We start from the raw sequence: 24,058 nt of genomic DNA, 5'->3' as shown, positions 1-24,058 counted from the left end.
CCCAGGCCTTCTGAATAAGAATCTCAGTATGTATCAGAATCCTTAGGTGACTCTAATATTCACTTTGGATTCAGAGTCACTGATATAAAGAATTGGTTAAGAAAAATACCTGTTAGTATAAAAGATACAATCACTTCCTCTGATCAAAGTCTTTACTAACAAATTTTACTAGCATTCCACTAATATAACTGCTTGATATACTCAATAGTTATGTATTTTTATGTAAATTTTAACAGAGTAACACTATAAAAATTCATATATAATTAGCACATGTACTGCTTAGAGGCGCTATAACACTGTTGCTATTTCTTTAGCAGCCCATGCTACTTTCTCTGAATATATGAAGGGAATAGCACCCATGTTGTACAAAGTCACCAAATGAAGGCAGCAATTAACTTGTACCTCTGGAAGTAAAATGTATTCTGAGACTAGGAGTTGGCAAACTATTACCCATAGCCCAAATCCAGCCACCCCTTCTTTTGTATACCCTATGAGCTAAGAATAATACCAGATTTTTAGGTGGTTGGGAAAAAAAATCAAAAGAATTTAATATTTCAGAACCAGACACTCCTTTGTTTATGTATCACTTCTGGCTGCTTTCCTGTTATGATACAATTCAGTAGCTAGAACAGAGATAGTCTGGCTCACAAAGCCTCAAATATTTACTATTGGGCTCTCTACAGAAAGTGTCTGCTGATCCCTTTTCTAGACTAGTGACTCCAGACACTAGGGAACCACATAATTAGTACACTGGGTCCAGCTTCACTATAAACTTACGATGAATAAGAGAAAACAGAAACAAAATGCCAAATTACAAGTACGGCAGGAGTACGCTAGTAACAGCAGAGTATCCTGACCCTGAAAGGAAGGCCTTCCATTTGTACTTGTCTGTGTGCCAAAGCACTTCCAGTTACGTTGGGCCACAGAATCTTATGTCCACTGCAGAAAGGAACTCAGTCACTTGCAGATTAAGAACTTAGGTCTTTCTTCCTCTTTTATTAAGGCCTCTGTCATTTATATTATATATCTATTATTATGTTGATAGCAATACTTGACACTACTTTTCAAATAGCAAGAGCTAAATTAAACAGAAATTTTTTGTTAACTAAATGAAAGACTGTTTTCACATACCAGGAACAGCAGAGTTAAGTGTGAGAGATGCAAAAGAAGCAGAATTCTGTTCAGAGGTATTCATTCCCCTATCCACACTAGACCAAGCAGCTGTTAAAATAAAGAACGTCACTTGGAATCTTCGATTTGCAATAAAACTTAAAAGATTTGCACAGATTTAAAACTATGGTATCAATATTATAGAACCTTAGAAATTAGAACCACTTAATATAGCAATTGCTACTATTTAGTGAATGTTTATTATGTACTGGCTCTTTACACCAACCACTTTTAATCTTTAGGGCAAACTTGCTAGCAAAGTTTCAGAGTAGTTAAGTAACTTGCTGACAGCTAGAAAGCAGCTGAGCCAAGACAGGAACTTAGGCTGATTTCCAAAGCCTATTATGCTCTTTCTACCATTGCAAACTACCTTATTATCTACCACAATTAAGCTACGACTTTGGGCCAGGGACTGAACTTTATACTTGACATTCATTTATCAAATCCTCACAAGTACTTGAACATGAGGTTCATACAGGAAGTTAAATAAACTACCCTAATTTCCATAAAAGCCAGTGGAAGAATAGGGATTCATACCAAATTGATCTACTGGAGGTAGTCCATGCTTATTCCACTACACCATGCTATCTTCTCAACATCTCCAAGCGATTTCTTACTTCTATATGGATATTTTAAGGAGCATATACATCTATGATGTCAGACACTCCTGAGCAAACCTAATTTCATAGTTCTCTTTCAATTTCAACAAAGGTCCTAATCTATCTAAGCAGGACCTCTAATCTGCTGCTTAATTTCATCTCTAACAACATTAAGCAAATACCACCTAATTTATGTCCTAATTATGAAAATGCCACATAGCTTTTGTAAATAAGTTGCAAATAGGTCACAGTTCTTAACATTACTTGATAAAACTTGACCATTGGTTGCTTTACAGCATAGAAATTTATGCTTTCCTTACTGCTGAAATTAGCTGGGAATTTAGGGAAGAATCTTCTTACAAATTTTGGTATTCCTACACAATTTTTGGATATTTCAGAGGGAGGATGGGAGAGCAAGCTTAAGAACAGTATTAGTAAATGATCTAAAGTTTGCTTCGTGGAGACATTAGTCAACATGAGTCTTTTTAAGCTTAAAAGTGATGGGAAAAGCAAATAACATAGGGAGAAGTGATTTTTTTCTACTTAAACTAAAAGGAATATACTAACAAAAATTATCTGGCAAGCACAACAGAAAAAAAATATCTTTGATGCATAGAAATTACAACATAATAAAAAAAATCTTAAGAAGCAAAGAACATGAATAGAAATTCATAAAAGAAATAGACATGATCAAGAAAGTTGTGAAAATATGTAATACTTTTAACAATAAAGATTTAATAAAAAAAAAAGTTGTCAAAAATATTCAGCCTCATTAGTAATTTGAAAAAATTAACCAAAAACAATGTATGTTCTTTTTGCTTATCAATTAGAAAAGATTTTTAGAAATAAGAATACCCAACCTTAGTCAGCATATGACAAATGGCACTCATACTGGTACTGATATATAAATTAGAACTCTTTTAGAAAATATGTTGGTATATGTCATGTAGCATTATAAACATTCATATTCCCTTTAATATAATATCACTCCCAAGAATCTATCCTAAAGAAATAATCCCAAAACAAATATATTCAATGCAATGTTATTTATAATGACTAAAAAAATAGAAAAAGTATTTCTCCAATAACACAAAAGTATTTAGTAACTTATGCTATGCTTATACAATGTATTATAGGGCCATTAAATAAAAACACTTACAAAATGGAAAATGTTTACGTAACAATGTTAAGTGGGAGGTGGGAACATAAAAATGTCTATCTGATTTGGATTATGTAAAAGAAAAATTGTACACGGGGGGGGGGGGGGAGGGGGGTGGAGAGGCCATAAAATACACAAAAATACAGTGGTTGGCATTGGGTGGTATAGTAACACTGAGTTTTTTTCTTCTCTTTCTGCAGTTTTCCATATTAAACATGCATATCTTTTTATAATACACCCACCCACCCCTGAAATTGTTGCTTTGAATTTGATGGCTCTCAACAGAAAAAAGATCCTCAACTACTGATCTTTGTCTTTAAAACCCAGGGGAAAAATTAATTACAAAGAGGCATTAAACTACTGAAATTAATAAAAACGACTGGTCACACCTTACACTTATTACATCACTAAAAATATAATTATACCCATTAGCTACATGGGTAATCAAATGTGATGAAGTATGTGAAAGCACTAAGTCAAGAGCAAATAATACATGGTATTATTTACTTAGTTTGCTCCATAAGAAGGACCTGAGATGAGTTAATTATTGCTATTATTTCTGTATGGTATTACTAAATTTTATACTCATGGATCTTTTTTCATTCCTGGGAAATTCACAATGTACCAGATAAAAAATTTTAAATGAATTTAAAAATTTCTAACATTTCTTACCAATGCCAGAAAAAATTGAACGGTCACTCCAACTTCTTCCCCAGTCTTTCCCATTCGCATTAGCATCTCCAGTGTCTTGACCCCAAGCAGATGGCTCAGTTTTCCTCTTGCCTGCAGAAGCAGGTGAAACAGAGTTCCACTTCTCCTCCCCTGCACTTATCTGTGAGGAGAGTTTTATAGACTTTTCATTCCAGCCTCCTCCATTTATAGTGAGGTTTTCATTCAATCCTGAAGAAACTTAAAGAAAGAAAATAAAGATTAAAAACGGGTACATGACTCTTTCTTAAAACTGGGATATTTTCAAATTTCTAGGATTGCTCAGTTTATATTTATCACTCATTATTTCCCCATACTGCCCTCTAAATAGCCTGAGCTTGAAAGAAGAAAATAATTTAAAAAGTGACATGAGCAGCATGAATGACTTTTAAGTTAAAAACTAAGAGGAGGTTTGACCTTAATATATATTCACTAATGTTTTCAACAGCAGAATGACTTGCTCAAAGGAAATGCAATAGAACAAAAAGGAAACCAATATAGTCTGTATACTCAGAATACTTACCCACTAAAAATATAAAGATTTCGTCTTAATTTCAGGTTCTTTACTTAAATATTTACATATATACTATGTATAAAGCACTAATTCTAAAATCATTAAAATCAACTAAAAAATTTTTTCTTTTTTCATGCATGAAAGATGTTTACTGCAACATTGTATATAATATTAGAAATGAAAAGTAACCTCACATTACATCCAGCCTGCTTCTAGACTTGTTATGTGAAAATTTCCTTAAAAGTAGACACTGGAGCCCTATCTGGTTTGGCTCAGTGAACAGAAGGTTGGCTTGGTCCCAGGTTCAATTCCAGTCAAGGGCACATGCCCAGGTTTCGGGCTTGATCTCCATTAGGGGGCGCACAGGAAGCAGCTGATCAATGACTTTCTTTCATCATTGATGCTTCTATTTCTACCTCTTTCTCCCTCTCCCTTCCTCTCTGAAATCAATAAAAATAAATATTTTTTTTAAAAAAGTAGACACTGGAGTCTCAGCCCAGACGAATTAAAATCAGAATCTCTAGGGGTGGAATCCAGACATCAGTATGTATGTACATACATACTTGTATACAATTATATGTGCTTATGTGTCTGTATGTATATATAAATGCATGTAGGTGTGTGTGTGCGTATACAAGTCTATGTTCCTTTTTATATACATGATTGCTGTTTTTCTAAGCTTCCTAGATGATTTTAATGCGTAGTTAGGACTCAGAACCATGGGAAAGAAGAAAGCTGAGAGCGTTAAGAACAAGCCTAAAATGAGAAGGTGCCTTTTCATTTCTGAATTTAAGTTGTACTACAACACTTTAGTTTTTAGGTAAGGTATATCACCAATTTAATTCAATCTTTATCATAAACAAGTAAATAAAGTATGTTTTCTATTTGTGAAGCACGGTATAACTTTAACTATACTTATTGTGAAATACTTGATAGTGTTAAGGAAGCAGTTTCAAAAGTTATAGGTATTAAGGCTTTTTTCTTAATAAAGAGTGGAAAAGCCTTTATCCTATATATGCCTATATTAAACACAAGTCCAAAAAAAAAAAAAATAATCCTCCTTTTCTTCACTGGCTTAAATGAGGCAAGCAAGAATCAAAACTGTATATATTAAAATAATGTTTTCACATATGGAGGAGAGGGGTAAACAACTAGAACATATCAAAGACTATTAGAAATGGGAGTGATTTTACTTTTTATCTATTTTCTAAAATCTCTAGACTGTGATTATGTTACTTTAGTAATTAAAAACTATTAAGCCCCATTTCCCTTTCTGTGTCATTCATGTGAGGAAAGAGACATGCGTGTAAGTTTCTATTTTGATGGGCCTTCAATTTAAGTTACATGTAATTTCTCTCACCCTGAAGTGTAGGATCTCCTTTTCCAGACTTAAAGTTGCTAACTTGAACATTTAGATGAGATTCACCTGGTTGAAATAGAAATAAAATTTATTTAATACTAAATAGGCCACTATGCACATTAAATTAGGAGTAACATACAAATCAATTTTCTTACTATTTATAATAAATTGTTCCTTTAAGCACTAAATTCTTTCACTGGAAAAGAGCCATTTTTACTCACAATGTAATTTCACATGTCCTTAAGGAATTCAGTTCTCTAGTTACCATATTCTGAGTCAATGAAAATGCCAACAAAGGACCTGGAAAATTTCCCAAGTAAATAGAGCCTGCTCTTATATCAAGATTCTTTTAAGTAGGAACTAGAGAACTGGGCTCTGTAACTGAATTCAACTTTGCCACCTCATTTTGCCACCACAATACCAGCTGCCATTTCAACAAGTGTAGAAGCAAGCACAACAACTAAAGAACTTTGTCAGTATTTGGGACCAGGACTTAGAAACTGTGGCACGAGGTGAGAATACATGTTTTAACAAACATACAATTTCTCTTACACTAAAAAGCATAATAATCACAATATATCACAAAACCAGCATGACACAGGATTGTGCTAGCAAGGAAGGCATGCATAAGACAATCGAAAAAGCGTGACCAACAGAAACACTAAAGTATGGCTAATATGTAACAGTGAAAATGGGTAAGTAGATGTCATTTCTGTACCAAAGCAATAAATTCCACCAAGTCAACAAGCAAAAACGTAAAAAGGGAACAAACCCAAGAAAGTGGTCTAGAGACAAGTGCGGGGTGGGGAGGAAATTAATAAAAAGGTGAAGAAGTTTAAGTCAACGCCTTAAAGCAAGCTGAACAGTATAACTCTGCCAACTTATGTCTCCAGGGTAAAAATGATGGCAATGTAAACAGCTACCAGGAAGTTATCACTATTAGATAATCTGAACATTGGAGATACTTGGGAAGAACCTCTGAAGTTCCAATCTAGCTTTATCAAACACCTATGGCATTCTCAAACATTTGGGGTGGTGAGAAATCCAGATAGAACCTGCACTACCAGAACATGCTTGTTTCATCTTGGAGTATAAGCACCACATGCAGAATGATTACAAATAATTGCATTTAATGTATTGTCCACTATAAGAAATGGAAATGTAAGAGAGTTGGGGCAAAGCAATATACACGAGAAAAAAAGAAATAACATCATTTTCTCATGTGACTCAAGGCAATTTTAATTGAATAGGCCATTCATTAAGCAGTATGTAACAAATAACCACTGCTGGTATCAGATAAACCAAGACGTGGTCCACAATGCTCTCAGAAGGGTCTATCAGCACAATGATGTAACTAGTTCAAAATAATCAGATTTTGATGTAATGATATTTTGTACATCAGATTTAAAGGAGTTGGATTTGATGTATCACTCTTATGTTCCACTAATATACCTTTATTCTTCTTGGAACCAACAGGAAATGATGCAGTTGTAAGTTGCTCGGTGGTAACTGTGATGGTATTTTCTATCCCAGGGATAGTTGAATCCAATGAACCAGAATCAGTCTGTACCTTATCACGTTTACGTTGCTGTCGTTTTTCTCTGTGACTAATTTTAGTTTCCCAGGCTCCTGACAGCCCCAGAAAAAAAAAAGTTATTCAGTAAGGGGAAAACAAAAAGTTGTAGTGTTGTTTTTTGAGGGGTGGGGGGAAGACAGGGGAATGGAGGAGTGCACACAAATAGCATGATAAATTTATATGTTAAATATGCTATTTAATAGGAGTGCTGATTATACCAATTTATCCTAAGATTTATTCTAATCTCAATATATTATTTTAGGCAGCTAACTGCCATTATTTATTCTCATAATTTTTATCAAATCTATCTCCTATGGCTTAGAAAAAAATGACACAGAAGTCATCTTGTATATTTTTCTTTTGCTCAATAAAACTGATAGGAGAGTGTTATACATAACTACTAATAAATGAGTTTATTAGGCAATAACAATAAATGCTCACTCAAAAAATTTGTGCACAGCCTTCTAGGGATAGCATATTTAAGAACAATGAGGGAAAACCTAAACTACATTTTTAGAAAACAAAGACAAAACAAATGGCTTTTTAAGCTCAAGATATTGAGTCAGACCTTAAGTTTCAAGGCAGTTCCTTTTAGGAAAAGCACTGTTAGATCCTTAAATAATTTAGCTAAAAAAGTGTTTCTTAACAATGTCATAGATCTGTACATTAAGATCTATAGTTATTAAAAAGAAGAGCTAGATACAAGATTAAGCAAAACAAATGCACCTTTGATACAATGCACCTTGGTAAAAAAAAAAAAAAAAGATTAAATTTTTTTCTATAGTCCTTTCACTTGCTCAAGTACCTTCATCAACTTCCTTCCCATCATGGCGTGAACTGTTTTGCACTGCTTTAGCATCTGACTTTGATTTCTTCTTATTTTTCTTTGACTGAAAGTAAAATAAAATGTTACTTAATATTTCATGTTTTTGGAAAGGTAGGAGTCAGTAAAATACATAATAAATGTATGATACTGACAACCAAAAAATTAATGTTTGATTAAAAAAATTAACATACTAAAATGGCAATAATACAAGGTTACCATTTATTGAGTAGTTACTAAATGCTAAGTACTTTACACTATTTATTCCTTAAAAATACTCAATGGAGAAGGTATTATTCCTATTTTAGAGATGAGAAAATGAAGACTTAGAGATGTTAAATATTAAAGAGGCTGTTCTGGGTCACACAGTTAGTAAATGGTAGTCAAATTTGGAAATAGGTCTATCTGGCTCCAAAGTCTGTGCCCTTAGACATCATGCTATCCTAATTTAAATAATAAATAAAGTGCTATAATTTGGCGTTTTTAGAGCACTAAAATAAAAACCTATTGCTAATGTTTTCAGAAGAAAAATGATGTACTGATTAATGGGTTGGATTTCATAAAGATTATTGGCATACCTTATGTATAATAAATTGAGTCAACTGTATAAAGTAGGTAATATTTTGTCAGTTTAAAAGCTATGTGCAAATACCTAGAACTTGTATATACAGGGTGGGACAAAAGTAGGTTTACAGTTGTTCATATGGAAAATAACACAATAATAAAGAATACAAGAAATAAACTGTGTTTTGTGTACTCACAACTGTAAACCTACTTTGCCCCCATCTGTAGTAGATGCTTAATAATTCATTTAAGAAAAAACACACAAGATGTTGACATTTTGGAATGGCCTGCCAACTCCCTTCTATTATTTTCTCATTTCAAAAGCTTGCTAATAAACTTCTAAAGCCATGATTTCTATATTTACATTGTTTCCAGAAAATTAATAGTTGTAAGTGATTTTATTTATACTTTGTATTCACTCATTTAACTATTTATTGAGATTATCTATGTGCGTATTGTTGCACACTATCTTAAAGTTAAGTTTACAAATAAAAAGAGACTGTATTTTCATGTCTTTTTTATGGGTAAGCAGTAAACGGACTGAATAACCAATAATGACAGCTAACTGCTTTTTCTATCAATAAACTACTTGCAAATATTCTCAAGTGACATGACCTCTTAAAGGTGATTAAAATTATATTTGATAATGGGAGCATATGAAAATTATTAAATTTTGTTTACATTCCCCATAGTTCATTTGCATTTGTTTGTTTCATTGTATGTTCTTATTATCATTAACATGTAGCATGTATAATGTCCTGTTTTATCACATCTACCAAACCAGGTTCATATCCACTATTTAAAAATTACGATATCATCCACATACCATAATATAATTCAGTGGTGTTAGTAATTTGAAGTTGCATAACTACCATCATTATCTAATCCAGAATATTTTCATCATCCCAAAAAAGAAATGTGACACCCATTAGCAGTCCCTCCCTACTACCTTTTTCCCACTGGCACCCACTATGAATCTTCTGTCAGTCTCTGATATCCACTATTAAATAAAGATAGCACATTGAGCATCTGTCAATACACAGTCTAGAGTAATGGTTCCCAATGTGGGGCACATGCCCCAAAAGGGGGCAATTTGAGAATGAGTTATTAACAGTGAATTTTTTGCATTTCTTATAGTTCTAGGGGCCTCATATACAGTATATATACAACCTATATAATAAAGAGCTAATATGCTAATTAGACTGGACAGTGGAACGAACTTCCGGAACAACCAGTGGGTGAGGGGTGGGGGGAGAGGGGGAGGCCGTGAGGCAGCCGGGGCTGCAAGAGCCAAGCCCCTTGCACGAATTTCATGCATCAGGCCTCTAGTTGTGACTATATTTATGCATTTCAGTTTTCTATTATATTTTTGAAACTTTATTTGCTATCTTTTCATATCACTTCATATTATTATTTTTTTTAACAATTTCTTAGTGATTTCTTCCTCAGCACTTCAACTGTCCTTTCATTCTTTTATTTTCCTCTTTCATGGATGCCATGTTCTTTGGAAGCTTGTTTAGACCAAGGTGATGGCCTTTTAGGCTTCCTCCACATGAATAGGAGTTCAATTTTTGAATAATAAGAATTACATGTCATGGCGGGGTGGGCATCAGGATTTTAGAGATGCTTAGGTGGGGCATGGCCAAAAAAAGGTTGGGAACCACTGGTCTAGAGAATGGGTTGGCAAACCTTTTCTATAAAAACAGTAAATATTTTAGGCTTTGTAGACCATATGGTTATACATGTAGCAACCACACAACCTTGCCACTGTAGCATGAAAGTAGCCATATACAGTGTATAACTGAATGGGTATGACTATGTTCCAATAAAATATTATTAACAAAAATAGACACCTGGCTTGATTTGGAGGGTTGAAGTTTGTCAATCCCTGATCTGGAGCAGCGCTGTCCAATAGAAATATAATGCACACATATAATATAAAATTTTCTAACAGACACGTGTTAAAAAGTGAAGAGAAATAGATAACATTAATTTTAATAATACATTTATCCCAACATGTCCAAAGTACTATCATTTCAAAATGTAATCGTTAAAGAACAAAACAAAACTAATAAGAGTACGAGCAAGACTGCTTAAATAGCCACATGTGGCAAGTGGCTACCATACTGGACAATGCAAAACGACAGGAACTAACTGAAAGCGGTACTCCATTTTACTGATAAGAAAACTGGGGCCATAAAGGCATATACACTGGCTAAGGTCATAGGGTTTATTAAGTGGTAAAACCAGGACTAAAATCCAGTGCTGACTCCAGAGCCTGCTCTCACAAATACTCTTCTATTCTCTTTCTACATTTAACTCCAAATACAAATTTAATCATGCATTAAGTATGTGATTTGGGGTTAACGCACTCTAAACCCTTTTCCCCAACTGTTATTTGGGACAAAAATTCCTAGTAACCTCACATAATAAGCTTCTTTTAAGGATTAAATAGATGTGAAAGCAGATTATTAACTACAGAGCAGTATACATAAGATTTTTAAAAGAGGGAAACTATATAAAAAGGATAGAAATTACATTCACACTGACATATATACTGTGATTTGTCACTAAAATCTGCAGAAAAACAAAAAATTATCTTTGTTTAGGCTTCAGTCTTGTTTGATTTTACTATTATCTTTAAAAGTAGTTAGCTAAACAAAATATTCAGAAGAGATTTAATAACATATTATTAAAAGCTTTAAATAAAAATGCATACATACTACTAATTTGCTCCAGCCATCCAACTGAAGTGAATGTCTTACTTCTGAGCAGCTCTACTACAACTAATACTTTTGAAAGAAAACCGGGAACACACACACTCTTCTGGCTTCCTTGTTACCATAGTTCAGCCCCCAGCCCTCAACTCCAATTTGTTGTCAGACTCCACCAAGAATCCGGGTGGATTACTAAACTAGTCTCTCCTGAATGGTCTTCAGGCAATCAAGATTTATTAAATACCTACTATGTGCCAGACACTGTTTTAGGAACTCAGTATTATAGAGAAGTGAACAAAAGTCTCTACTTATGGGAACTGTGTTATAATCGAAAAGGATAAATAGACATGTAAATGAGATATTAGGAGAAATTCTTATCCTCAAGGGCTTCCCTCCCAATGCTCATCTCCCAATATATCTATACCAGTCCAATTAGCTAACATTCCCTACCAGCTAATAAGTCATTAATAATATCCTATATGACATTTAAGTTCTTCCACAAATTAATCTCAACCTGTAGTCTTTTATCACACACTAGAGGCCCAGTGCATGAATCCTCGGCCTGGCCAGCACCCTCTTGCAATCCGGGACCCCCCAGGGATGTCGGAGAGCCGTTTTGGCATGATCCCCGCAGGCCAGGCCCAGGGACATGCACCGGGCCTAGTATGCATATAAGATCTTTGGTTAATCTCTTCCCACCCTACCCCCTTCCCCCTTCTTTCTGAGATTCATCAGTCTGTTCCATGTATCCATGCCTGTGTGTCGAGAGTCTGCCCCCTGGTGGTCATTGTGCATCATAGCTACCAGCCAGTTGGCTGGTCAGCAGGTAGCTTAGGCTTTTATATATACTAGAGGCCCAGTGCACAAACATCTGTGCACTTGGGGGGTCCCTCAGCCCGGCCTATCCCCTCTTGCAGTGTGGGACCCCTCAGAGGATGTCCACCCCAGTGGGGACCCTCACCCCATGGAGGTTTGGCCAGCCTGGGTGAGGGACTGATGGCTGTTTTCAGGCTGGCCACACCCCCTTTAGGGTGGGGGGGTCCCCAATGGGGTGCCTGGCCAGTCTGCATGAGGGGCTGAGGGCTGTTTTCAGGCTGGCCAAGCACCCTGGCGACGTAAGCTCCCAGCCTCTCCTTTTTTTCTTTTTTTTTAATTCTGGGATTTATTTACCTTCTACAATTGAAACTTTGTTGCCTTTAGCAGAGGCCTGCAGAAAGCTTGGCTTCCTCCATCGCCAGGGGCAACCCATGCCTGCTTGCTCCAGCTCCGTGGCCACAGCCGGCTGAAAGCAGGTATCTGGGGTTTGTTTACCTTCTATAATTGAAACTTTGTTACTCTCAGTGGAGCTCAGAGCTGGGCCGCGGCAGGTGGGGAAGCTTGGCTTCCTCCATCACTGGAGCAAGCAAGCTTCCTGCTCGCTCCAACTCCGTGGCTGCCGTCCACCATCTTGGCTGGGTTAATTTGCATATAGTCGCTCTGATTGGCTGGTGGGCATGGCTTAAGGTGTGGTGAAAGTACGGTCAATTTGCATGTTTGTCTTTTATTAGTATAGGATAGATATAACCATTTGGTTCCAACAAGACTGTCACCTGGAAACATGCCTGTCTTTGCCCAAGCTGCACTGACTGGATTTTCTGTTAAAATAAAGTGCTGCAGCCAGGTGTAGGGTAATTTTCTTGGCCCCCTGAACCATCTATTCCACTACTGATGTTCAGTGCACGAAATGATCTGTCTCATTATTTTTCCATAACCCAGCTTAAGTTCCACCGCATTTGCTTTAACCATGTCACTTCCCCTTTTTCTTGCCCCTCATTACATAATCTTAAATCTTTAAATATTTAAAACTACCATGATTTCTGCCATTTGTTACAAACTTCTTGTGACTTTCCCAATACTGTGCAGGTGGTCATAGTTTTCCTAATGATAATGTGAACTTCTTGAAGGCAAGAAAATAAGACATTTCATTATATTTTTTCTTTTTTTTAATCCTCACCTGAGGATATTTTTCCATTGATTTTTTCTTTTTCTTTTAGAGAGAGTGGAAGAGAGAAGGAAAGACAGAGAGAAATATCAATGTGAGAGAAACACCGATTGGTTGCTTCCTGCACGTGCTCTGACTTAGGGGGTCGGGGGGAGCCAGAAATCAAAGTATGTGCCCTTGACCGGAATCGAACCTGGGACCCTTTGGTCTGCAGGCCGACGTTCTATCCGCTGAGCCAAACCAACTAGGGCCATTATATTTTCAATATAATCTTTAGTTTGCTTCATTTGAATGACTCATGATAGATACTGATATACAAAGATGAAGAAGAAAAAAACCTATTCCTGAGGAAGTCTGTAGACCATCAGACATAGGCAGGGGCACAGATACAGCATGAAGCAAACTACCCTTAACCAAAAACCTTCAACATTATTTGAAATAGATGTCACTTAAAACATTAGAAGTGATTAGAAAAATCTGTTTATGAAGTAAATCTTTTCCTATTGGCTTCTTTTATAATCTCACATTTTGTCTTTTCTCCATCTCATACACACAATATAGGTATTACAAAAAATTTACACTATAATCTGTCAGTGTTTCATGCTAAATATATATGTGTATGTATGCATAAATAAATAATAAATAAATAAATAAATAAAGAACGAACTTCTGAGAGAGAATGAGTGTATAGATGTAGATGTGAACAAAACCAACTCCATATCTGTGTCCTGGATTTCATTTCCTTTTTAAGTTTCATGCTGTGACCTCTGACTAACGTCATTGTTCTTAACAAGCAGCATATCAAAGCCTTCTAGTTGATGATTATCGGTGTTCCTTAAAATGTAGCCATAATATTTTTGTGAGCAACAGCCAGAATCGCATGACAACTGAGATAAATATCAAACTGGTAACAGTATTGAGTTTAAGCAACCATCTATCACAAGGCTACCAGGAGACATGGCCCCTTTGTCTTTTCAATCACGAGAACACGAATTATACTATAAAAAAAGTACTGTGTAGGGTTTGGTAGTGAAGAATAATTTGTGCAAAACTGCTGGGCCATCTGTTCACTTTGGCCCAATCTTCCCCTAGTAAATTACCCTAACATAAATTCTGGTATATTCTATGAAGTTGTTGCCTTCATCTTAAGCAAAGTAGAATTATATTTCTATTTCAAAAATCTTCCTTGATGATTTCAATTTTGGGTAGCCAATGTCTAATTAGATCTGTTTAAATCAGGGTTGGGCAACATCCAGCCCATGGGCCGTATAAGACCCTTGAAATCATTTGGTCTGGCCCTGCCAAAGCATTAGGGGTGAATTAATTAAATGTTTGATCAAATATAGCAGGCTAATTTTTAAGTTGATAATTTTGTATGGCCCTCAAATGTTGTTATATCCAAATGGCCCTGGAAGAAAAAAGGTTCCCCACCCCCTGTTTAAATCACCTTAACCTCATGATGATGAGGCGGATAGGGTTCTTGTAGAAATACTAATGCCTACTCTTTTTCTAGTGGTTTACTTGCATTGTTATCATCTGCAATCTGTAGCTTCTGGGTAGACTGTTTACTAAAAGTTTAAACTGGGTAATATAATCAATTAACCCATGGAATTGAGCACACATATGTTGCAATCTGTCAGGATATGCTATAAGTAAAGAACCAATGAGTACTTTTTCAACTGTAACTCCCCATTCTTCTCAGAATCCCTCCCATATAGTGTCTTACTGCCCCATCTAACATCCCAAATGAGGGTTTCGATGACTGGTCACATATAAGATGAGTAAAGCTTACTTTGCTTTTCCAATATAAAACTAAGTACACCTAGAAAATCGTATATATTTTTTTTCCTTCATCCCAATGGATCTTCCTGTATACTCCACTTTGGAGACCAGGGTCCTAAAAGCACATGCTAAAGTAGTTCTAAGACCAAGAGTAATTTGTTCTCAAATTCATAGAACTTAAAATATCACAAAATTTAAAGCTGGTCATCAAAGAAAACACACAAAAATGACTTCCATAATTAAGCTCATCCTTTACCTTTAGCTTCTTAACATGAATGAATATTCCTAAGACTAGACCAGTTATGGTGAACCTATGGCACGCACGTCAGAGGTAAAACACGAACTCATTTTTTCTGGTTGATTTTTCTTTGTTAAATGGCATTTAAATATATAAAATAAATATCAAAAATATAAATCTTTGTTTTACTATGTTTGCAAATATCAAAAAATTTCTATATGTGATACAGCACCAGAGTTAAGTTAGGGTTTTTCAAAATGCTGACATGCCGAGATCAAAAGGTTCGCCATCACTGGATTAGACAATACTCAAAATGGAAGTATTATCACTTATTAGAGTGGCAAAAGATATATGTTGGCAGCAAAAGTAGATCTACTCAAATGGCCAACTGCTCTCTTAGCTGATTTTGCTATTTTAAACAATGGCAAAGTATAAAGAAAGGCAGGGCAGTGCCCAATTCACGCTGAAAAGATCAACATAGGGAGTAAGACCTAATATTTGTATAACATCAAAGCTATCACAAAAGGGATACTGTAAAAATTTCAAATGACACTTTATTTTGCAATTAGCTACTTAACACACAAGGTAAATAGGTTCTGTATGTAATCCTTAGTCAATTTATTAATTCTCTATTCTGGAAAGTACTGGTACTTAAATTTTTGGTGAACTGACATCTATAATATTTATAGCTTTATACTCACTTAAAGTCTGCTGATAAAGTCAGGTGTAATAAAGGAAATGGAGCATGAAAAAATAGGAATGCTGAGTATTTTCTAAAAGTTAGAAATGAATTATTATGATGCTTTCGTCTGCAGGCTAGTGGCTGGTGTATAATGTTTTTCACTAACTCATAGCAAAACTGTTCTGTTTTCTGAGATTTCTGTTCTATTTTCATTGTGTCAAAATTCTTTTTGTAATGATGACATGATTTTTAAAAACGTACCTGACAAAATTAAAAATTGTTACTCAGTGAAATTTATTTTGAACACCGAGCAATTGCCACTTTAAAAGTATGAAAACCATTGCTTTAGAATTTCATCCACTTTCTGCTTCAACAAATATGGCAAGTCCCTATTTTATATTGCTCCAGATTTTGGCACTACTTATTTTCCTCACTTGTCTCAAACATGTAGATGAGTTGAGCATGGTTAAATTGCAAAAAAATAGATGGTTCAAGGGGCATACTATTTACATTTCTCTATCTATACCAGCAATTCTCAATCTTAGTAATCTGGTGGCACAATGTCAGGATGAAATTAATTATGAAATGCATCACAAATCTTGCCCTTGCTGGTTTGATTCAGTGGATAGAGCATTGGCCTACAGACTGAATGGTCCTGGGTTTGATTCCAGTTAAGGCAGTGGTTCTCAACCCTCTGGCCCTTTAAATACAGTTCCTCATGTTGTAACCCAACCATAAAATTATTTTCATTGCTACTTCATAACTATAATGTTGCTACTGTTATGAATCGTAATGTAAGTATCTGGATGGTCTTAGGCAACCCCTGTGAAAGGGTCGTTTGACCACCAAAGGGGTTGCGACCCACAGGTTGAGAACCGCTGAGTTAAGGGCACGTACCTTAGTTGAAGGCTTGATCCCTAGGGGCGCATGCGGGAGACAACCAATTGATGTATCTCTCTCACACTGATGTTTCTCTCTCTGTCTCTTCCCCTCCTTCCCACCTTCTCTAAAAATCAATGGAAAATATCCTTGGGTGAGGAGAGGATTAACAAAAACAAACCCCCCAAAACAAACAAAAAAAGGCATCACAAATCTTTTTAAAAGTACAATGGTTTGCAACTGATTATCCCTTTTGGGGAGGGGTATAATTTAAACTACAGTCAAGATTATTGTACTCACTACTATTCTGATACATTTTCCTGAATGGAAGTAAAAAGAATTGCAGTCCGGCCCGTGTGGCTCAGTGGTTGAGTGTCAATCCATGAACCAAGAGGTCACACATTCAATTTCTGGTCAGGGCACATACAGGGTTTCAGGCTCGATCCCCAGTAGGGGGTGTGTAGGAGGCAGCCAATAGATGATGTTTCTCTCTCATTGATGTTTCTATCTTTCTATCCCTTTCACAACCTCTGTAAAAGAAAAAATCAATAAAAAATATATTAAACACACACACACACACACACACACACACACACACACAGTACAACTGCAGGTGCAGGGAAATGCCCACAACTGTCATTTTTTTTTTTTTACCTCTTTTTCCTTACCCTGGTTAGTTATTTTCTTCCACAGCACTTATCACCATCTGACAGGAGAGAATATATTTGCTTTTTTTTTTTAGCTGTTTGCCCCACTAGACTTGATGAGAATAGTGACTCCTTTTTCAGCCATTTTATCCTGTTCCGCTGTTATATTCCTACTGCCTAGAGTAGTACCTTGCACATAGAAGGCATTAGATTAACATTTGGTTAATCAATGAGAGCCTAAAACTACACTGTATTACATATAGCCCTGTCTGTCCAACTCTCACTATCTCCCCAAATAAAACCTCTGAGCTATTACATTTTTATACCTGATCCAACATCCAAGCCATTAAATTACTTAAATGTTTGGTGTGAGCTCATAAGTATGGCACACCATACATGTTATGATATCAACTCACAATCTTAAAAAATGTACAAGAAACCTTTCTTAGGAACTCATTTTACCTAGCCCTGAAACACTTTTCTATATATGGTTCTCATCTTTTCAAAAGCCTAATAAATTAATTCCACTTGGAGATCCCTTCTCACCTCAATCTTAGCATGTTTAAAACCAAATTCACTGTATTTCAATCCCCTCTTGCCACTTGCTGCCTGATACAACCATCACTGGTCTAGAGCAGAAATTCTGGTTTACGGCAGAAGTTCTGGTTCTCGTCTCAGTTTTGCTATTTGTTAGGAATTTAGACAAAGAAGTTTAGGGATAGAAATAAGGTTTCTTTGTTAAGGTATTCCTTCCTTTATATAATACTATGTTGTTTACCTTAAAGGGGACCTTGAAAATTAATTCCTTGGGTGTATAACTAAGAAATCACAAAGCTATAGACTGTCACAAGGGAGCCTAAGAAGCCGAGAGTCCAAGAGCTAGAGAACCAGACCACACCAAAGCACCCCAGATAACATTTTAATGAATCCAAAAGACTTTATTAGGAATTTAAAACAGGGATTCAGCAAAAAGGGGCCAGATAGTTAATATTTTAGGCTTTTCAGACTATAAGGCCTCTCAACCACTGAATTTTGCTATTGTAGTGCAAAAGTAGCCACAGTGTAGCTGTGTTTTCCACACTTTCAAAAATAAACAGAGAGCTGTAAAAAGAAAATTTTACCTTTTGTGACAGCATGGATGGATCTGGAGAGTATTATGCTAAGTGAAATAAACCAGTGAGAGAAAGGCAAGTACCATATGATTTCACTCATACATGAAATTTAATGAACAAACTGAACTACCAAGTGAAATAAAAATAGCTAGACTCATAGATAGAGAGCAGGTAGACAGCTCTGGTGGGGGTAGAGGTGGTGTTGGAGTGTGTGTGGAGGGACTGAGGGGAAAAAAAGAGAACTCATGGACAACAGTGTGGTGATTGTGGGTAGAGGGGGTGGGCGGAGGAGGAAGAGGGCGGAGAGGGGATAAATGGTGATGGAAAAATAAAGTAAAATAAAATAAAAATAGACAGAGAGCCAGAATGGCCAGCAGATCATAGTTTGTCAATCCTTGATTTTAAAACTATAGCTTCTGGACTGTATTATGGAAAGTCCAATCCAAATGTATATAAGCTCTCTGAATGTAGGTATTCTCTATTTTGCTAAAAGCTGCTATCACTTATGCTTAACTTAATTCAAAATAATTATAATAAACTAATTACATACTGTATGGCTATACATAAACAATTATATTTTTCAAACAAAAAACATTTTAGCGAGAAGAATTATCTTTTTTTTTTTTAGTATATTTTTATTGATTTTAGAGAAGAAGGGAGAGGGAGAGAGGTAGAAACATCAATGAAGAGAAAGAATCATTGATTGGCTGCCTCCTGCACGCCCCCTACTGGGGATCAAGCCTGTAACCTGAGCATGTGCCCCTGACTGGAATCAAACCCAGGACCTTCAGTCCGCAGGCCGACGTTATATCCACTGAGCCAAACCACCTAGGGCTGCAATTATCTTTAATGTCTGGCTCCATAAGAGACAGCTGGATTCACATATCTGCTTTGCATTCAATTTACAAATGTTATTTGATTGAAGCACATGAAGAAAATCTGGCTACACAGGATATGGAAGCAACCCAAGGGCCCATCAATAAACAAGTAGATAAAACAGCTGTGGTACATAGATGCAATGCAATATTACTTAGCCATAAAAAATTATGAAATCCTACCATTTATGACAGCATGGATGGACCTAGAGCAGTGATGGCGAACCTATGGCACGCATGTCAGAGGTGACACATGAACTCATTTTTTTGGTTGATTTTTCTTTGTTAAATGGCATTTAAATATATAAAATATCAAAAATATAAATCTTTGTTTTACTATGGTTGCAAATATCAAAAAATTTCTATATGTGACACGGCACCAGAGTTAAGTTAGGATTTTTCAAAATGCTGACACGCTGAGCTCAAAAGGTTCGCCATCACTGACATAGAGGGTATTATGTTAAGTGAAATAAGTCAGTTAGAGGAAGACAAATACCATATGATTTCACTTATATGTGGAATCTAAAGAACAAAATTAATAAACAAAATTCAAACAGACTCATAGATATAGAGAACAGACTGATGGTTTCCAAAAGGAAGGAGTTGAGGGACTGGATGAAAAAAGTAAAGGGAATAAGAAGTACAAAACAGTCATGGGGATGTAAAGTACAACATAGGAAATGTAGTCTATAACAATGTAATAACGATGTATGATGCCAGGTGGTATTGGAAATATTGAGGGAACACTTTGTCTTATAAGTACCGCGCGCTAACCGATTGCACCACTGGAGCTCCTGGAAATATTGAGGGAACACTCTATAAAGTATATGTTTGTCTACCTGAAACTAATCTGTATATATAAAAGGCTAATATGCAAAGTGTCCCCTCAGGAGTTTGACTGGGAGACTAGGAGTTTGATTGCTCACTATGATGTATGCTGACCACCAGGGGGTGGCTTAGAACAAAAGAAGGCCCTGGCCAGCAGCTGGGGAAGGAAGGCCCTGATTGGCCCTGATCGCCGGCCAGGTCTAGGGACCCTACTGGCGCACAAATTTCATGCACCGGGCCCCTAGTACAAAATATTATTGAATGTACTGTACCTGAAAAATTAAAAACGAATAAACACAAAAACTAGCTACATACACATAAATATGTAATTGGAAAAGGGAGGAGTATTTGAATAGTTTTTTCAAATAATTTTGATATTATTTGACATTACAAAGATTAGTGGTTGCCAAGAGCTGGGGCCAAGGAATAAAGGGAAAATGGGGAGCAATAGCAAATGGAGACAAGATTTCTTTCTGGGAAGAGGAAAATGTTCAAAAATTAAGAGATTGTGGTGATAGCTGCACAATTCTGCAAATACACTAAAATTGTGCACTTAAAAAGTAAATTTTACTACCATAAAATATCTAAAAATAAAGGTGTTTAACAAAGAAAAATAACCAATGTGTCTAGAGCTTAGAGAGGGCAAGAAATAAACAAAGAAATTTGAACCACAGGCAGGCCTTTAGGTTATGGTCTGATTGTGGAGTAAAAGCAATAGGAAGTCATGAAGGATTTTAGGTTGAAAAAGAACAAAGTATTACACCAAAACCTGTCAGTTGGTAGTTTCTTAAAAATTGTTGCAATGTGGAATCTGAGACTGCATCAACAAACTTTCCATACTCTATTACATTAATATCCATTGGTCTATCTTGCACTTTGAATGAATCTTTTAAACTTGCCTGAGTTTGTAATATGCAAGCATTGGTCATTTGGAAAATATTGGTTCACTGAGTATATATACATCTCCCAAAATGTTAAAACATTCCATTACGCACAATTTTTCTTTTCTTTTTTTCTTTTTTTTTTTTAGTATTTTATTGATTTTTTTTTACAGAGAGGAAGGGGAGGGATAGAGAGCTAGAAACATCGATCAGCTGCCTCCTGCATGCCCCCTACTGGGGATGTGCCCGCAACCAAGGAACATGCCCTTGACCGGAATCGAACCTGGGACCCTTCAGTTCACAGGCCGATGCTCTATCCACACTGAGCCAAACCAGTTAGGGCACAATATTTTTTGAAAAATCACATTTGTTAATATCATAACTGATCTCATCAGAAATTCTTTAAGTACTGGTATGTTGTCAAGTTCATGATGGTGGACATAAATTTTCCAAATTTGTAATTTTCACTTGGCAACAAATCATTTTATCATTTGTAACAAATACTATCAGTTGTTTGAAGTGACAGGATTGTATTTTTGAGAAAATGTCTGCTAATATCCAAGTCTAAATAGCATGGCTTATCAGTTGTCCTTTCAAGTAAAAGTGAAGTAACATAATGAAGCTGCTAATCCAGCTTGCAACTTAATTGTACAAATGTTTTTTTCAGTTCCCAGCATACTTTGTACATACTTACCATTTCATCATATAGAATAATTAACCCTTTGCGGTCGTTTGTCTACTCTCAGCCACCAAAGGTTTTTTACCGTTCCGGTCGTTATGTCTGTTCTCAGCCACCACAGCAAGGAACCGTACGAATCTTAACTCTATTCATTCATGTATCAGTTCATAATTTCTCTAAAAGCTCTTAAGTGTCTAAGCGACCTTGTCACGAACCAAAACATTGCCCCGACAAATCGGAGATATCGAAACTCAATATAAATAAACGCGGTCGTTCCACACTCGCCATGCAAAACACAGTGGCGAGTCAGTCGCCTTTTGAGAGTGAAGAAATCGACAAGCTTCGGAGATACTTCACAGAATTTCAAATAAAGCTTTACAAATTACGTTTAACTGTAATTAGGCATTCTCGCTTGCTAAGATATTTCAAAATAATACTCCAAAATGGCAAAAAGAAAGTTACCGAAAGAAGTGTACTGCAAATCTGAAAGTAACAACAAAGAGTTTTATTTTGGCACCTTGAATACTGACTCTGACGTAGAAAGTGATAACATTTGTAGTGATTCTACTAGTAGTGACGTAGTTCCAAAAAAGAATTAATAAATCTTGTTTATCCTTCATAATCTTGCATGTTATGTATCACTGCTCTTTCAATGGAAATTAATTCCGACCAGTACGACACCCATGTCCAAATTTAATACGACCGCAAAGGGTTAAAAGCAAGTATTCAAAGGTCAAGATTTATGAAACTAATAATTATTTTCAATGCGTCATTAAGGACACTCTTAAGTGAAACTGGCATTTATTTCTTTTTACTATAAGTGGATTGCAGTAAAGCAAACCACTATTAGTAGTTTGATGTCACTGCCTTGATTTGTGCTAAGGAGTCAGCAGTTTCATCCACTATTGCTTTTGCACCATTAGCGCAAATATCAAAATAAAAAAGGCAAATAATGTCTAAATTATTATAAAAACTAGAGGCCCAATGCACGAAATTCGTGCAAGAGTAGGCCTTCTTTCCCCCGGCTGCCAACACCGGCTTCCTGCCGGCACCCGGGATCCCAGCTTCCCTCCAGTTGCCGCCCACCCACTGCAGTCCACCGGTGGCCTGGGCCTCCCTCTGCAGGGCAATCATGGGGTGATGGCCAGGCCCCTGAACAATTGCATTGCACCTGCGTTGGCTGGCCTGGCACCAGTGGGTGTCATAGCGTGGTCCCGATGGTCATCGGATGGTCGTTCTGCTGTTCGGCTGTTTGGTTGATTTGCATATTACGCTTTTATTATATAGGATAGTTTTGTTTTCTGTGACCCCCTTCTCAGGAGTCCACAGACCACACTTAGAACTGCTGCCTCATGAAGATTGAGGTGTATTACTTATTAGCTTTGTGATCTCGGGCAATTCACTAAACTTTTTAATGAGCTGGGGGAAAAAAATTACCCCCCTCACCAAGTTGTTAATCAGGGTTAAGACAGATGAAAGCATTTTGTACACCATACAGCATCATAAAAACGTAAGAGCTCATTAATACATACAATGAATGATATCAGTATTTTAGTGGAAACCACCGACATTATCCCGAACAACCTTATGGAGACCACATTTTATATATTTTTGCTTCTGCTGTTTCTGCTTCTAGCAATCTTTACACTTTTATCTTAATTCAGACCCTTACAAACACAGATGTAAGAATTATTTGTTAATCATACATGTTGTGCCAGGCTATACATCCTGATACACCCAAAATCTGTATGTAAGATTTATCTATCCCCACTGCACCCTGAGTAGTCAAACTTGTCTAGGGCTTTCCCTGGAGTATGTCTGAATATGTTCTTTTGACTCAGATGAATAATGTCTGATTGTGTTCATTTGTTTCTCTCTCCTGCCAAAATTGGTCTTACCCCATATACTTACTGAAATACCATCCCATCCTTAAGAGTCCAATTAGTCAATCTTTTGGATACTCAGATAGGATAATCTAACTCATCTGAATACCTGACACTCAGTGCCTTGATACCTGATCTCTCTCTTGTGCTTGTTTTCCCTTAATTAGACAGCAATCTCTCTGAGGGTAAGTACATCTTACATTTCTCTTTATTCCCCTTCAGCATCTAATAGCACAATGCATTCAGTCTGGATCATGGCCCTATGTGTACTCTGCTATATCAATGAAGCATCGACCTTCATATCCAAATAAAGACCTTTACAGAGCCAAGATCTATAACTCTTGTCATATGTAATTTTCAGACATCTTATCTATGAACCTTACTCAACTGATAGGACAAAG

General features: G+C 36.2%; 1 protein-coding gene across 9 annotated transcripts in view; it reads right to left on the bottom strand.

The window, feature by feature from the left end:
- MTDH (metadherin) overlaps positions 1-24,058 on the bottom strand; it is a 61,300-nt gene that overhangs the window by 23,131 nt on the left and 14,111 nt on the right. For 2 of the 9 annotated variants that reach the window (XM_081110890.1, XM_081110893.1), the window contains exons 3-6: positions 7,892-7,976; positions 6,963-7,139; positions 5,511-5,576; positions 3,601-3,837 (exon numbers count right to left, since the gene is read on the bottom strand). In XM_081110890.1, the coding sequence (XP_080967016.1) occupies positions 3,601-3,837; positions 5,511-5,576; positions 6,963-7,139; positions 7,892-7,976 (565 nt within the window). Of the gene's footprint in view, positions 1-1,131; positions 1,222-3,600; positions 3,838-5,510; positions 5,577-6,962; positions 7,140-7,891; positions 7,977-24,058 lie in introns of all 9 variants that reach the window. The other 7 variants (XM_081110891.1, XM_081110894.1, XM_081110895.1 and 4 more) reach the window with 5 other exon arrangements.

This window comes from Myotis nattereri (assembly GCF_964212035.1).
Source record: "Myotis nattereri genome assembly, chromosome: 17".
In the NCBI taxonomy this organism is placed as follows: domain Eukaryota; kingdom Metazoa; phylum Chordata; class Mammalia; order Chiroptera; family Vespertilionidae; genus Myotis; species Myotis nattereri.
The sequence above is the reverse complement of the archived record's forward strand: the minus strand, read 5'-3'. Positions and strand labels throughout refer to the sequence as shown.